Source organism: Lates calcarifer, linkage group LG11 (genome assembly GCF_001640805.2).
Source record: "Lates calcarifer isolate ASB-BC8 linkage group LG11, TLL_Latcal_v3, whole genome shotgun sequence".
NCBI lineage: Eukaryota > Metazoa > Chordata > Actinopteri > Centropomidae > Lates > Lates calcarifer.
The window spans coordinates 2,585,732-2,602,235 of NC_066843.1; the positions used below are offsets into that span (position 1 = coordinate 2,585,732).

At 40.1% G+C, this 16,504-nt stretch overlaps 1 protein-coding gene across 1 annotated transcript in view; it reads right to left on the reverse strand.

The window, feature by feature from the left end:
* The window catches only part of radil2a (Ras association and DIL domains 2a), a 31,731-nt gene extending 20,190 nt beyond the window's left edge, over positions 1-11,541 (reverse strand). Inside the window, exons 1-8 of the mRNA XM_018684681.2 lie at positions 10,859-11,541; positions 9,242-9,580; positions 8,765-9,000; positions 5,748-6,076; positions 1,751-2,440; positions 1,581-1,618; positions 504-673; positions 310-422 (exon numbers count right to left, since the gene is read on the reverse strand). Of these exons, the coding sequence (XP_018540197.2) occupies positions 310-422; positions 504-673; positions 1,581-1,618; positions 1,751-2,440; positions 5,748-6,076; positions 8,765-9,000; positions 9,242-9,580; positions 10,859-10,986 (2,043 nt within the window). The 5' untranslated portion in view covers positions 10,987-11,541. The remainder of the gene's footprint in view (positions 1-309; positions 423-503; positions 674-1,580; positions 1,619-1,750; positions 2,441-5,747; positions 6,077-8,764; positions 9,001-9,241; positions 9,581-10,858) is intronic.
* Positions 11,542-16,504: the final 4,963 nt, after the last annotated feature.

Genomic DNA, 16,504 nt, shown 5'->3' on the forward strand with positions numbered 1-16,504 from the left:
TACACAGGAAAAGCTCAGCTCAGCTCAAAAACAGGGAGAATAATACTTAAAATAAGCAAAATTATCTGCCAGAACAAGATAATTTCACCTACCAAAACTTTTAAAACAAAAGAAAGATTTTTGCTTATTTTAAAGAATATTTCCTAGAATATTGCCTCTTTTTTCTTGTTTTTGAGAACTGAGTTTTTGTTAGAGCTTTATAATTCTGGTAATTCTAATTTCTCAATAAAAACTTACTTAGATTTCACTATTTGCAGTGTATAGTCTTACATCTGGGCCAGTACTGTAGATTAATGTGTGGTAGCCAACCTTTGTTAGATAGTAGACAGACTGCTGAAAGGTGAACATGATGACTTCCTCCAGGACTGTCATGGCTTCCTCACAGGCTGTCCGAGTGGCTGATATCTCAGAGTCCAACAGACCTGAAGAAACATATAAAGTCTCAATAATAATAATAATAATAGACATACACACACTGCAGGTCTGATAGATGTGATAACCACCTTCGTCCTCCTGGTCCTGCCTCCAGGGCAGCAGCTGAGGGACTTCGTGCTGGATGAAGTGCAGCAGTTCAATGGAGTTGGCCATCCACAGCACCAGCGGCTGCAGACCTGGGATCAGCTCCTCCATGCTGAGGAGGTGAAGCTGATCGGGCTGCGACTCGCCGGAGCTCCTGGTGTGAAAAGACGTTAAAAAATGAGGTTAGTGCTGAAACAAGTTTGACTAAATACTGTTTAGAAAACTGTTCTCATCTCCTCAGAGTGAGGATTATATGATTAAACTGGTAAAACAAAGTTTTGTTGGACATTTTTCACATTTTCTTTTAAATTTCATAACAAAATAACTGATAAAAAATGATTGATTAAGGTTATTTGATAGTTAAAATGATTAATAATAACCTTACACCCTCTAAACATACTCAATTTTCGTCTCTCATTCACTTCTCATTCTGATTTCATTTAAGTTTCCTCAAACAAAAAAATGAGATTTTTGATGACATGTTTCTTTAACTATTTATCAGTTAAATGATTGATAAAAAATCTAAATCAAATCATTGTTTCATGCCAAACATTTGCTGGCTCCAGCTTCTCAAACACCAGGATTTGATGTTTTTCTTTGATGTGTATGAAAGTAAACTGAAATATCTTTGGGTTTTTGAATAAAGAAGTATAAATAAATACTTTGGCTGACTACTTTGGCATTTTCCAGCATTTTCTGACATTCTGTGGACAAACCAAGGACATAATTGGTCGATTAATCGATAGTTAAAATAATCTTTGTAAAGAAACCATCTCAAAAATCAACTTTTTAGGTCAAAACAGACACAAAAAAACCTTCAGTTCCCGTTATATGATGACTAATATTAAAGCCCACACAGTCCTGTGTTCGTCAACCTTTGATAACTTGCTGAGACAGACAAAATGTAGCTCAGTGTTCATGAGAAAAATCTCAGCTGCTTCTCCTCCCACACAGGGAAACTCAAACACAAACCTGCGTGTGTTAAACTTCACTGTAAACCAGACTCTAATTTGTCTTTTACAGGTAAAACTTGAGGTGTTGTCAGGTGTTTGTCTACTCACGTTTCTGGCTGGATCGCCGCAAGTTCCTTTGTCTTCTCCTGAGAGGGTGAACACATTAAGAAAATATCCATTTCATGCAAACATTCAGCTCGGAACAAAAAGGTGAATTATCTGATGGTGGAGAAGAAAGAGCAGATGGTGGGGCGGCAGGGGGGGGGGTTGTTCCTTACCCACATGACGAGCTGGATCTGGCTGGCGATCTGGAGCAGCAGCTGCCTGAAGTGCGTGAGCTCGAACGTGGAGGCCGAGCGCTGGACGCAGAGGCTCAGCAGGAAAGCCGGCGTCAGCTTCGGTTCGTTCCCGCTCGGGTCTGCTGAGTCCAGGATTTGCCGCAGGACTTTCTCCTCCTGCTCCAGCTCGTAGCTCAGCGATGCCTCTGTGCCCTCCAGGTCCCTCCAGCAAGGCGGCTTCCTGTGAGGCCTTTTCGCGCCGATGGAGGAGCCGCACGATAAACAAGAAGACGATGGTTTTGTGTCAGAGTTCGGGCAGAGTCTGGTCATCCAGGGAGGGGTCTGCAGGGATCCGGATGTGCTGGTGGGATCCTTAAACATGAACAGATAGTGTTTCCCCAAACCCACCAAGTCCCCTGGGTTCAGTTCCACCTCCTCTTTGAGGAGGAAACCGTTTCTGGTGACGGGAGCGCCGTGCAGAGGCTTCAGCATCGTCAGAGTCTTTCTGTGCTCCCCCGTCGACGTCTGGTTCTGAGAGTCCAGGCGTCTGACGCAGCAGTGCTGAGGCAACACATCAGGGGCGAAGAGCAGGATGTCGACCTTTAACCTCTCCTCGTCCTCGCCGTTACAGTGCTCCCTGCAGCAGCCGAAGATGGTGGTCGTCCCACTCATCAGGTAGATGACAAAATCCTGCAAAAAGACAATGATTTTCATTTTGAATATGGTCCAGGAGACGTCTCCAACATGTAGACAACAATATATGCACTTAAAACACAACACAAAAAGAGCAAAACCTCACATTTAAAAACCTAGAATTAACAATTAATGTCATTATTGATTAATTTATCCCTTATTTCCTCAATTAGTCAAATAATTGTTTGGTCTGTAAAACCAGGCGACACCATTAAATGTCTTGTTTTGTTTGACCAACACATCAAAACCTGAAAATGTTCAGTTTACAAATTCTCAGATGTGAGAAGCTGGAAACGTCAAATATTTTGGTATTTTTGCTCGAAAAATAACTTCAACAATTAATAGATTATCAGAATGACTTGCAGCTCTACTGTGAATCCTAATTTTTTTAACTTATTAGTCTGCCATTGATTGTTCGCTTAATCGATTGATTACCTGGTCAAGAAAATGTCAGAAATTGGAGAAAAATGCATAATCAGAAAAATTATTGATCCCTGCAGGTCAATTGCTTTGCTAAACTTTGCTTTGAAAAAAACTACTACAAAATAAAATACCAACAATAAAACATAAAATGCCTGTCACAATTTCCTGTTTTCCCCCATTTAAAAGCTTTATTTTGACTGATCAATGCCCCAAAACTAAAAAAGAGAGCAGAAAGCAGCAAATTCTTTAACTGAGAAGCTCTATAAAATATTCTATAAAATATTATATTCATGTAATAATATTCATAAAGCCCAGGCGACGTCTTCCAGATGCTTGTTTTGTCCAAAAACCAGAGATTTTTATGTTGTATGGTGATAAAGTGGTTAAACTGGACCAACATCAGCTGGTTTACTGTGAGATTTCCCTTCGTTTGTTGGAGATAAAACAGAGTCTGTCATGTCTCTTGCCACAGGCCTGTCTGCTCTGCTTGGCTCTGCCCGGCACAGTTGATACCGTATCATCACCCTCACTAATGAGCCTTAATGCGGTGACCCTGAGGTCGCGGGCATCAGCGGCGTCTCGCTCTTAAGCCCTTCCATTCCTGTCCCGCCTCCTCAGTGCAGCCTGTGCTTTAACACCAGCTGATCCCGCTGGTGTTCACACGCACTCTGCTGGGTCGTCTCCAAAACGTTTCACAACGAAATCAGTCCCATCCCTCACACGGACGAACAAGGAAACAGGTTTTTAAATCAAGATTATCCACGTCGGCCATCTTGTTTTCATGCTGTCCATCCCATTCTCGTGAACGCGATATCTCAGTAACGCCGTAAGGGAATTTCTTTAAATTTGGTGCAAACGTTCATTTGGATTCAAGGATGAACTGACTAGAATTTGGACGTCAAAGGGTCAAAGGTCAAAGGTCATTGTGACCTCACAAAGCCGCCGGTGGAGGCACTAATTGTAGTTCTTTTATAAACTAAAGACTATTACAAGACTCTTTAAAGTTTAAAGTTCAAATCAAGGAGTTTTCAGAAGTTGTCTTGAATATAATTGTAAATCTTTAATTCACATATTTTGGATATTTGTCTTGTTTCAAGTCAGAAACGAGAATAATTACCAAGAATTTTAATATTGATTAATCACGTCATTCAATCAAAGCTGTTTTTCAAGCAAGAGTAGTGAAACAATGTCAAATATTTTCTAATTCCTGTTTTTCTTGGTCATATATCAATGTAAAACAAAATATTTTTGGACTTTTATATGAAATTATTTGACATTTTTTTACATTTCAAAGCCAAACATCAAAAATAATTGGCAGATTAATTGATAAGAACGCCATCCCTAATTTTATTTAGTTGCACCACTCAAATCTCTAAGGCCTAGATACATGGAAGCTCTCACTTCCTGTTCTCTGACTGCCAATGTACCACCGACCCGCCTCGTTCCTTTGCTCTGGCTCTGGGTTTGACGCATTGTTGCAGGGGAAGATTACGCCTGCTGCTGCTGCTGCCGCTGCTGTGGTGGTGGTGCTACCAGCATCCTGCACAGTCAGCAATCTCCATAAACAACACTGAGAGAAAGCGTTTCCTGTTCCTGGGAACGAGGCCGGGCCGAAAGCCACAGCCACAGCCACAGCCTAACTCTCTGGTTTTTAATGCAGAAAAAAAAGTTTAAAAATTGAGCTGAGTAAACAACCAATTCGAACTGATGTTAATTAGGCTGTTTTCAAATGAGGCGCAACTTTAAAACTCTGGTATGTAGATTACAGCACACCAGTTAAAGTGCCCCCTTCCACCTCCACCTCCACCGACTGTGTTTATACAGTGGACTCTAAAAATAGCCTCTGGGTGGTTTATCCTTCTCCGCAGTGTGTCTTTAATCAGGGTTATCTCCTTGTTTGGAACGTTCCTGAGCAGGTTTCCTTGTCCTTTCATTGGGACACAATGACAGACGTCGGCTTCGAGGAAGGAGTCACTTCTTCTTCACTTCTTGTGCCCGTGTCTGTTCTTAGAAATCCAGAGAGTTATAGCACAGGTGAACTCTCCTCTCTGACTCTGGGATTTTCTCCTTGAGGTTTTTAATCTGAGACGTTCACCCCAGGAGGCTGTTGACACCCTGTTGTCTCTTATAAGCCTGTGTTAGCCGCCGCCGATCTCCGCAACTCAGGGTTTTCCACAAGTGCTTACAATGTCCAAAAGTAATCAACTCATTGTGTTTCATTTGTAAAAACAGAAACAGAAAGAGGATGCCACTTTTGTTTTCCCCGTTAGCCATAGATAGCATTTCTCATGTAGAGAAAATGGCTATACCTGCAGAAAGTCTACCTGGCAAAAGAAAAAGAGGCCTGTTGTTGGAGGAGGCAAAGACGGGACCGACTTTATGGATTTTTTACAGTCCACCAGGATTTGTCCTGGTAGTTCATATGGCCAGTCCCAACTTAGGAGACAGCTCCAGGACTTGAAAGGGCTCAAACCCGACTGTCAGTTGATTTTAATCCTGCTGGATGAGTCGTTAACAAAACGTGCTAATTATTAATACAACCAGGTGTTTTATCAGCCTTTATCATAGCACTGAGATCAGGGTTTCTAATTCAACTCAGGGTTCTTATGGCTGTTTTTTTTTTTGCTTCAGACAGTAGCCAGGCTGATAGCAGGTAGCCATGTTGCTAGCGCTAATGCTAGCAGCCAGAAACAAACAAAATGATTCATTGTCTGTTTGATGATTTAAACAAATAACACAATTCTTAGCAGTGACCACCACCACAGCCACCAATTAATCTGCCAATCACACATATTCAGAATATTATATTAGTACCTTTAAAAGCTAGAACTAACCCAGCTAACAGGTAATTTGGCGCTAACATCCATCCTCGGTATCTTACCTGTCTGTGGCTGTAGCCCTGCAGCAGGAGGAAGTACGGGAAGTCAAAGGGCGGGTGAATGGAGTACTGGGTGGTGTTGTCGTCGCTGCTTTCCGTCTCCTCCTTCTCCATACCGAGACGCAAGACCTCCTTGTCGGCCTCAGCCTCGGGGTCCTCTCTGAGCGCGCTCTGTTGGGCCCGGCTGGCCTCCTTCCCCATGGCGGACAGATCCATCTCGCTCAGACTCCTCCAGATGCCAAGTCCGTCTACGTCCTCCCCGCTGCCGTCCACGAACAGAGAGGCGACTCTGGAGCGGCTTTTCTGGAGCTTACGAGCTTGAGCATTGATGCCTGGGTAAGCAAGAAGACAGTGTGTTAAAACCATAACCTGACTGAGTGGGGTCCATAACAATCTATAGTAAATTCCTACAGAGATGGTCCATTTTCTTAAAGAGAAAGATCCTTTCTTTTAGACCAACATCGCTGTAAATCAATACCAGACTCCATTGACAAAAACAGCGATTTTACAGAGCAGAAAATGGGAGCTGCTGGAATACCGCTGCCTCCATCTATGTATAGTTTGTTTGTGTTTTTGTGTGACTTTCAGTGGTGGAAGAAGTATTCAGATCATTTAAATAAGCATAAGTACCACACAATAACACAAACAAACCAACTGATTGAAGCAGCGGTATTCCAGCAACTCCTCTCCTCTGCTTTGTAAAATTACCACTTTTGTCAAAGGCGTCTGGCATTGATATATAGTGACATTTCTGGTTAAACAAAGGGGATGTTTCACTTTAATAAAACGGTCTATCTCTGTAGGAATCATATCCATACAGTCTGAGCCTGTCAATGGCAAAAACAAACACTTCAGTGGACGTACTTTGACATGGGATAGGATTAGACTGTAGATTTACACCCAAAACATGGGAAAATAAGGCTCATGACATGTTTTTTTAGCTAAATGTATAAGCAAAAAAATAATGAACAAAGTCTAAAATTCCCCCTGAAATCACTCTTGTAAATCAAAAGTGACTCCAACATTAACAGTTCACTGCACTGGCACCGACTCAAATGAAACATAACCAGAGGAAAGAGAGGAAATGTGCAGGGGGGAAAGTGAGATGTGGCCACCTCTACAGTATCTGATACCAACGGCCACTCCGGTCGACCTGACGTAACACAAACAGTATTCAGCTCGTTCGGAGCCATTAAGCTGCCATGGAATGTCCACAGAGCCCGGCTTCACACCCGCAGCTCTGCCACTCTTATCAGCTGTGGAAATGGGTGTTTTCCACATTGTTCAGCACCAGAGTGACAACGCCGGGCGCGCTGCCTAAAAAACCCTGTGGAGGTAAAGGGCAGTTTCCTCTCCCCCGGTCAGTGACAGCAGCAGCAGGAGGAGGACGAGGAGGAGAGTGGAGGCTTTAAAACTTAGATTGATAAAATACTGTTAAAGGTAATTTTTTTTGCGTAGCTAATGTTAGCATTAGCAGCTGTTTGTGTACCAAGAGCTTCCGGTGTTGTGGCATTGAGGAGCACTACAGTACTCATGTTGGACTGAGAACAGACTGGAGGCTACAGCAACTCACTACCCCCTCTTGGGGAAGAAAGTGGTGTTATGAGACGTGACAGGCTGGGGCTAGCTGGTTAGCATACTAACCTAATAGAAATAGAAGCAAAACACTGGCATTGCTTTCCACTGCTGGAGACAGAAAGAGTACGATCTAGACCTGCTCTATATCAAAGGTGCCTTGAGATGACTTTTGTTGTGATTCGGCGCTATATAAATAAAATTGAATTGAAACACCGCTAATGCTAACGTTAGCTATGTTGTGATAGTAAAAACATACATTTAGCACCTTTAAAATAATGAATAGTCATCTTCTGGATCAGATGTATTCATGATTCCACTGGCAGACTGAAAGCTACACTATCACAAAGTGGTAGGAGATAGGGCAGGCTGGGGCTAACTTTTAGCATGCTAACTTCAGTAGAAGAAAAGAAGTGGTAGAAATAGAAGCTAAACATTGGCGTTGCTTTCCACAGCTCTTGACGTGTAAACGAATGAAGTTTGATGCTGAAATTGCAACATTTCTTCTACACTGGTGAGCAAACAGCTGCTAATGCTAATGTTAGCTATGTAGCAATAGCGAAAACTTAAATATAGCACCTTTAAGTGGTACAGAACCGATTTAAAAATTGATTGGTATTCATGAGGTTCTAAAAACTTGGAATATAGTATTTCTATTATCAATGGAAATAATCAGACTGTATCTGTCAAAACTATACTGTCATGTCTGCTTTTTGTCTTTTCTTAAAAATGTATTTAAAAAAGAAAATTTGCTACAAGAAAAAGACGCAATCCTTCTATAAATCATGAGTTTTGAGAAGATGACTGTCACTAATGTGTCCATAGTGGGGTTTATCGGCAGATAAGTCAAATAGCTGTTTAAACATTTAGGTAAACCAATAATCACTATACTCAGTTTAAATGTAGAATTAACTCATCAAATTCTTATCCCATTGTTTTCATGCAGCTGCGATCAGGAGGAAGCTGCGACGTATAAGCAGTACCAAGAACAATATTTATTAAAAAGCCGGTATCAGTGCAGCAGCAGTAAATTGGGTCTAATGCAGCGGAGAACCACAACAAACTTGTGCCAGAGTCAACAGGGCTGCAGGAAGTGAGCTCTGACAGAAAGAATAACACAACTGCGAGCGTCCAGTTTCTGGCAGCTCTGGGCTCAGTGCTTCACAGGAACGATTGGGCCCTCGCAATAAAACAAAGATAAGACTGGGGGGGGGCCACGCTGACCTCCTCTATCCCTCGGTGCAGCTTTTGTTTCCTCCTGACCTCTCTCACATGCCTGCCATCCCTCCCCTGTTCTAGCCAGTGATAAGCCGGACAATGAGGGCTGATAGCCTGCAATAAGAAACAAGGATAAAGGCTCCCTGTGCCACCACAACAGAGACTGAGTGATTGATTACCCAGACGTAAGGATGCTAGGGAACCCGGGGCTGTTAGAAGTCACGTACCTGCCGTGACCGTGTCTCGGTCCTTTAAACTCTGCTCCTCAACGCTTGACCTCAGCTGGATTTCAAAACGCCTGGAGAAGCCCTCCTTGGGTTTCCAGAGCGACTGCAGCATCAGGGGCTTCTCGCTGTCACCCACCACCCGAAAACACTCCCTCTTCCACTGGTTGTCCGAGCCTGTCTGGCCAATCACGTCGCACAAGACATAGTCGTTGGGATCCTCTTTTTCCAGACAGTACCTGGATGACGAAAGGTAGAAATTCAGTCAGGATACCCCACTGTTTTAGACTAGGATAACTTTTATACTTCACCTCCAAGTCATCATATGTTTAATATATCTCAGCATATCGTAATAATCGTAATATTGTTAATCGCAATTATTTTGGCCGGAATAATCGTGACATGAAATTTTCATATTGTCCCATGCCTGGGTCCAGGACATATCTGAGAGTTTTTCCAGACTTAAATCTCATTGCTCACCTGTCCAGTGCCTCCTTCACCAGCTCCTTTGCGTTGGACTGAGTGGTGGCCAACACACTCTTGTAGTTCGTCCCCTGACAGATGTCGCTCCCAAAGATCTTCAGGATGCCGGGGATGGACATCTGGCTGGACAGCTCGGCCGGGTCGTCCGTGGCCTGGAGGTCTCCGGCCAGGCTCCCGCTGCCCTGTGCCTGGCCCCGCCGTCCACTGTCCCGCAGGTTCGGGCTGTGGTTGAAAACAGTCGAGAGCCTGTTGTTGTGGCGGCGGATTTTGCTCTTGGCTGGCTGCCGGACACCCACGCTTTCTGTGGAGCGGACGGTGCTGTCCGAGGTGTTGGACCTGAGAGGAAATAGAGGATAGGATAATGTACCGTACAATGAAATGATCAGCCACCCTGCTTCTGTGTGATTTCTGTACATCCAAACAGATCAGTCTTTCAAAAACAGTCAAATATATGACTGTAAACACTTATTTAAAGCTGCAACTCACAATTGTTCAATCAAGAAATTGATCGTTTGGTCAGTAAGACATCAGAAAACAGTGAAAAATGCCTCTAAATGTCTGTGAAAAACCTTCCAAAACCCAACAAATGCCTTGTTTTGCCCAAGCAACAGTCCCAAATCCAAACGTAGTTAGTTCATCAAAATGTCAGACAAGGAAAAGCAGCCAAGTCTCCCATGTGAGAACCTGGAGCCATCAAAACAACAAATCAATCTGATTATTATAAAGCATCACAGTCAACTTAAACCACAGAAATAATAGTTTATATAGTTTATAAGTAATAATCCTTCTCTATAATATATATAATACATCTCACATGTGTTTTATTCAACTTCAAATATGTATTTTCTGCACTAAAATATTTGTGACAAGGAAAAACATGGTAATACCCTAAGAAACAACGTAGCTGAGGCTAAACCCATGTAAACTTACTTAACTTAACTTTTCTATACATGCATTTATGGTGCACATCATTGCAGCTACTTTTAGTTACTAATTTACATTAAAGGCGGTCAAATAACGATTATTATCATTGTTATTTACATAACTAAGCTGGTGACACTTTATTTCAACCTTACCCTATTTAGCATTTACTACATGTTTATTTTAACAGACAGTAATGCAGTTTAAAGCAGATTTAAGCATTTATCAACAAATTTAACTCCTCATTTCAAGTCAACCTTGAGTGTATAAACCAGGTTTGCAACAAAATTTTTAACAATTGTTTCACCACAGCTCAAGATAATGTATTAAAATCTGTAGTCTTATTATAGCCCAAATATACTAAGTTTATTGTCATATTTGAACAACAAAACATTAAATCCTGTCATTTGAGAGGCTTGAGTTGACTAACGCCTTCTAATTGTGGCTGTACTATATATACAGTCAGGGCATCATGTTTTGTAACATAATCACGTATTTTATTTATTTATTTTTTTTGTAAAATCTAAATATGTAAAGTTACTTTTGGAGAGTAAAAGTTGCACTTAAATACAGAAGTGGAGTAAATCTACTTTAGTTACATTTCACCACTGCTATAACCACAACACAGTGATTAAATGGTGTTTATAAATATTAAATATAAAAGTTAAAATAGAGATAATTATAAGGACTTACTGGAGAGATCCATTGCTGGGTTTCCTCCCCAGTTTGGCCAGTCTCCTCTTCGGGGAGCGGATCAGTAAACCCACAGGGAAGTTCAGGGCTTGTTTATTTACGTGGCTGCTTCTCTCCTCTGAAATCATTATTATTTTTAACTTCACATAAACACGACAAAACTATGTAAACAGCCGAGAGCAACAGGTAATAGCATTATCCGCCAGCTAGCTAGCTTAAAGGTGATGGAAATTTGTCGGGATGAGAAGAGTCCAACCTCCACTTCCAGAGAAAAAACCCTTTAAAAACTCACAAAAAGGTAAGTAAATACTCCAACTGTGTCTTTATATCCATTAAACAAAGGGTGTGAAAGTTACTGAAAGTGTTTTTAGAGCTTGAGATGAGCTAATTTAACGTTACATTCCCAAACAAGTAGTAGAAGAAGAAGCCGGTCGCTCGGTTTAAACTCCAAAAATCAGTTTTCCCGGAGATAAAATCCAAACTGAAGTGACTGTTCCGTGGAAAAGGAAGAAGAGGAGACATGTTCACACACCGTGAGTCCGGTCCTGACCCGAGAAGAAGCGGAAAAACCTTCCCGGTCCATGGTTTTAAAAAGAAAAGGGGGGGGGGAGAGAACGGTAAAGTCCGTTATCTCTGTCAGGGAGCGGGGAGCGGACTGAATGAAAGAGAACCTGCTCTGCTCGCGAGCTACTACAGCTGACGTCACTGCAGCTTCACGCGCGTGGTCAGCGAAGAGGCGGGACAACCCTGGCTCTCTGACACACACATTCTTGTGCATCTATCTTTGTGGGGTCCTGTCATTCCTTAGCCTCTTACCATAATCTTAACCACGCGTGGCGTCCAACATTTTGGTCCCCGCGAGGCTGTCGGATCCCACAGTTACTGTAGGTTCCCGGTTTTTGGTAAAACAAGGCAGAAACTGTGCCTCTTCACGAGCCGTCAGGACTTTCGCCACTTTGTGATGTCACAACTATACATTCGCTGCCTTCAGCGATGGAATACTGCAGGGATGACTTACGAAGTTAGCATCACCCTGGTTCCATCGACAAAAAGCCGAAAAAGTCGGCTTTAGGATTATTGCAAAAAAAATAAAATAAAAAAGAAATTGACACACAAAAGTGTATGATACATAAAGGTTTTGTTTAGCAAGATAATCTCCATAATTAAACATCACTTTTATTATTTTTGAAACCTAAACACAATCAAAAAGCTATAGCAAGTTAAGCCATGAACGAACTACACCACAATCACATAGTGTCAATATCACCTTCCAACTTGTAATTTAAGTTAGCGCTGACCTCTTCTACAGAAGCCGCCTTCTTAGAAAGTTAGTAACAGTTTGATAAAGTGTGAGTATTAACACAATGAGGCTGTAAAGGTGGGCTGGAGAGTAGTTAGGTTTAAGTGTGCTGCGTCATGACGTTGACAACCTCTGCAGCCTCATTTAGCCACTTATTAGCAACCACCTTTTTAAAGAAATGTAAATGCTTAAAAGAAAAATCACAAGTAGGATAGTTATTATTGTATTTTAGGTTGTTGAATAAACGTGAAAATGTCTTGAGCTTGTGCTTACATCTAACAAAAAACCCCTTAACTTTGGGACCAGGGTCAGTTGGCAAGATGTCACAAAATCGTAAAAAGTTTCAATGAAATTTGGTGGAAAGTTATGCCATGACTTAGGCAAGGAAAGTTTCTATTTAGGTTGTATTTTGAAGGATTTCCTAATATTATGAGACAGCCATTTTGGAACATTTTCTCATGGACCAGTGGATGTATATGGGTTAGGGTAGGTTCTACACTGTCTAATCAGAAACAGATCAAGATGCACATTAAAATAGTTTAATATTTTCTGTTATTAAATTAATGAATCTAAAGAACCACAAATCCATATTGGAGATACTGGCAGAGTGTTTTCATGTTTAATTTTACTTGTAGTATTAATTCTGAAATGTCCTCTGTTAAAATAAGTTGGCAGAAACCAAGAAAAATATGGTCCATATACAGTGTAAATGTTTGCATATTGATGTGTACATTGTCCTGCCTGTCAACATTTAAAATCACACTTAGAAAACTATGTACAATTCTGTAACAGATAATGCACCTTGAAGCTCCAGTCCCTTAACTGAGGTGAATTTGTGCATCTGTACATCAAGAGCTCCATCTAGTGGCAAAGATATTGAATTACATCAACTAAATAACAGGCAGATCACATTAAGAGGTACAATGTTTGGATTTATGATGGGCATAAGCATGTGTGTAGCAGCAGATATATACTGATGCGTCTAAAGTTAATAATTTAGTTGAATACAAAAATTTACTAACAGATTATCAAATATTTATTGCGCCAAAGAAAATACTACAACACCCTCTCTCTCTGATCAAGAATAATAGTGCACTCTATCCCAGTTACAGATCTTTATGGTCTGTCATTCATCTAAAACAGCTCCACAGTATTTAATTGTCATTCATTATCTGTTTATACACCAGCCTGCACAACGTATGGACACTCACAGCACAATAAATACTTATATATGCTTATGAATAAATACTTATATATGTTTATAACCACATTATAGTGTGTTACACACCATTAATCACATGCTAAACTCTCTTAAAGTGCTGTAAATAGATTACTAAAATAATTAAAATAAAAGTAAGTTAATACATTAACTGTTGGCCACAATTAACACCTGCAGCACTTATTTACAAACCCTCTGCTACACACACACACAAGGTTGTGGAGTTTTTTGTGGTATTGAGTAACAGGGTTAGAGGCGGATGTGAGAGAGCTCCACCTGCAGCTGCTGTGCAGAGCGAGCGGTTTGGAAACAGCGAGATTCAGGTCAGACGCTCATCTTGACACTGTTCTACAAAACAGCCTGTTTCTGCTGTTTGACTCTGGAGCTCAGTATCCACTTGGTTATTTACACTGAACTGACTGTTTTCCCTCTAAGAGAAGTTTCTCTAACGCAGATACAGATGTCTTTCGGGAAGGAATGGATCTTCTCTTAAAAATAACCACCAGATAATAATGGTAGAAGAAAATGCTACAGTCATGTAAGATTGTTCGGCTCCAGTGGAGGGGATATATATATATATATATATATATATATATATATATATATATGTGCAATGTCGTTTTCCCATTGTAATATTCCATTTTCTAGCTATTAAATAGATGTTAAGGAGCAGAACATGGAACGCCTACCTTTAAAATATTAAAATAAATATAGAAAACATACCAGGATGAAAATAACATAAGGCCAAATACTTCTTCCTTAAGTTCATTGATTAGTTTATATACACAGTTGAGTAATTGGGTCCCAATCAGACCAAAAAAACATTATTTGAGTATTTATAAGAAAAACAGATAAACAGCTTTATTAATAATTCATAACCTGCATGAGTTTGTTGCTATCAAAAGACATCGATTCAGACATTTATTAACATTCAGAGTGGTTGATCATCACTGAGTAAAGCAATATTGATTGACATTAAACAACATTCCATGAGGCCACTCAAGGTAATTAGATTTTCTGTCATGTACAAAAATAATCCATCATTGACTGGTGACTAAATGTCAATACTGACACGTATTATGATCACACTGCAATCTATGAGAAATGAACAACATAAATTACAACTACAAGACAAATACACATTCAGACAAACCCTTAACATTTAACTGTTCTACATTTATTTGCAGCATGATTTCTATAAACATCCAAGTTGAACATCACATGGTCAATATCTGGCTAGATAATACAGATAAATATATATAGATAACATGTTTTTGTTTTCTAGAGCATCACCACAGATGTTCACATTCCTGCTCTAAAAGGTTAATAAACCTCCTACACCACAATCTGATAAATGAAAAGACCAGACCTCCTTTTGTTCTCTTCAGTATTAAACTAACTGAAATCTCTGTGAGGCAATTTTAATGCTTTAACAGAGAAACTAGACTTTTGATATTTTGCAGCAAAATGTGTAAAAATCACTCTTATGGTCCACTAAAGACCAAAATAACTATGTGAGTAAGTCTGCAACTCTAAAGGCATTTTAACTGTGCTTAAGTAAGTTTAGCATCTGTTTCCTCTTGTTTAAAAGTAGCTTCCATTATGAAAGAAAAAGAAGAAGAAAAAAGTAACAAGTATTACAACCGTATTTATATCACAGTCCAAATCTGAAAAGTTAAAGGAGCTGTTTGTATCAGATGGCGCAGCAGGAAATTACAAAGTTAGACTGAAGCATGTTTGAGAAACACAAGGTTTCTTTCATAAAAATACCTTATTAATGAGTTTGTTGTTTTTTGTTTTAAATGCACATAGCACTGACATACAGTAAGAGGAGGGCTGTAATATGGGGCTTTAAGTCTAAAAAAAAAAAAAAGTCTCAGGATTTTATTCTCTGAGGTGAAATACATCTGATATATGAAAAAAGACTTATAACTTATCATATTTGTGCACACTTGTGCTTCAGGATGTTTAATAAAAACTACAAAGTTATTATTAGTTAGTTATCTCATGTTAACCAGAGAAAGTCAGAATGAAACATTTCTACAAACTAAAAGAAAAAACTGGGAAATGAAGCAGAGAATGACTCTGAGCTGAACTCTGCAGTGATGAAGGCTAAGAAAAGATGTTTTACAGGTATTTAAACTAATGCTTTAATAATCCACCGTAACCATCAAGAAAGTGAAAAAATTAATTCTGAAAGGTGAGAAGAACATACAAACACTAATGGTTCTATCGGCAGAAATTGAATAGATCATACATAAGAATGTTTTTATTAGTATATAATCACCTAAAACTAATAATAGTGTTTTCGTTCATTTAGAATGACCTTCTTGTTTCTATATAGTGAGTGGTCCTCGTACATGGGTCTGCCATGTTGCACCGCCATGTTTCTACGGTAGCCCAGAATGGAGAAACCGAGCACCTCTGGCATTTTTATGTTGATCGACAGAAAACGAAGAAGACGAGGAGGAAGAAAGGAGAAAGTACATGTCAGCTATTACCTATAGTTTTACAGATTGACTAAATATCACATCTTAATACAGCTGTAAAAACAAAGCTCTTCACAGACTCGTAGATGTGGCAGTTGACGCCATTTTGGACTCTCAGACACGCTTGGAAACAGAGGGGTGGGCAGACGGATAGTCAATTGGTTGCAATTTGCATTCTCACCACTGGTACACACTGGTCCTTTCATTATACTTTTAACTATAATTATGAAAAAGAAAGTTGCTGCATCTGTAAAGAATCTGTATTTTTCTCTGGTTTCAATAAGAAACTGTTAATGTACAGTTGTGGAAATTCTGAAACACGAGTAAGACAATAGTCAACACTGACACAATACAGCTCAGGTTAAAGTTCAACAGACAGATATTGGCCTAGAGCCGTTGCAACACAATAATAAGGAAGTGCAAAAGCTGTTTTTGTTAATTTTGAATGCCCCAGGCTAAACATTCCTGATTGAACATATAGACAGATGACAAATCAAAGGAAAAACCTGACAAATGAGCGGAGACACATCCACTTACCTACACTGGTGAAACTTTTGTCATTGTTGGTGTTGCAGGACGACCACTGCTCCTCCCAACGAACCATCAAAGTGTCTAAAATGATAGAAACAGATTTCTGC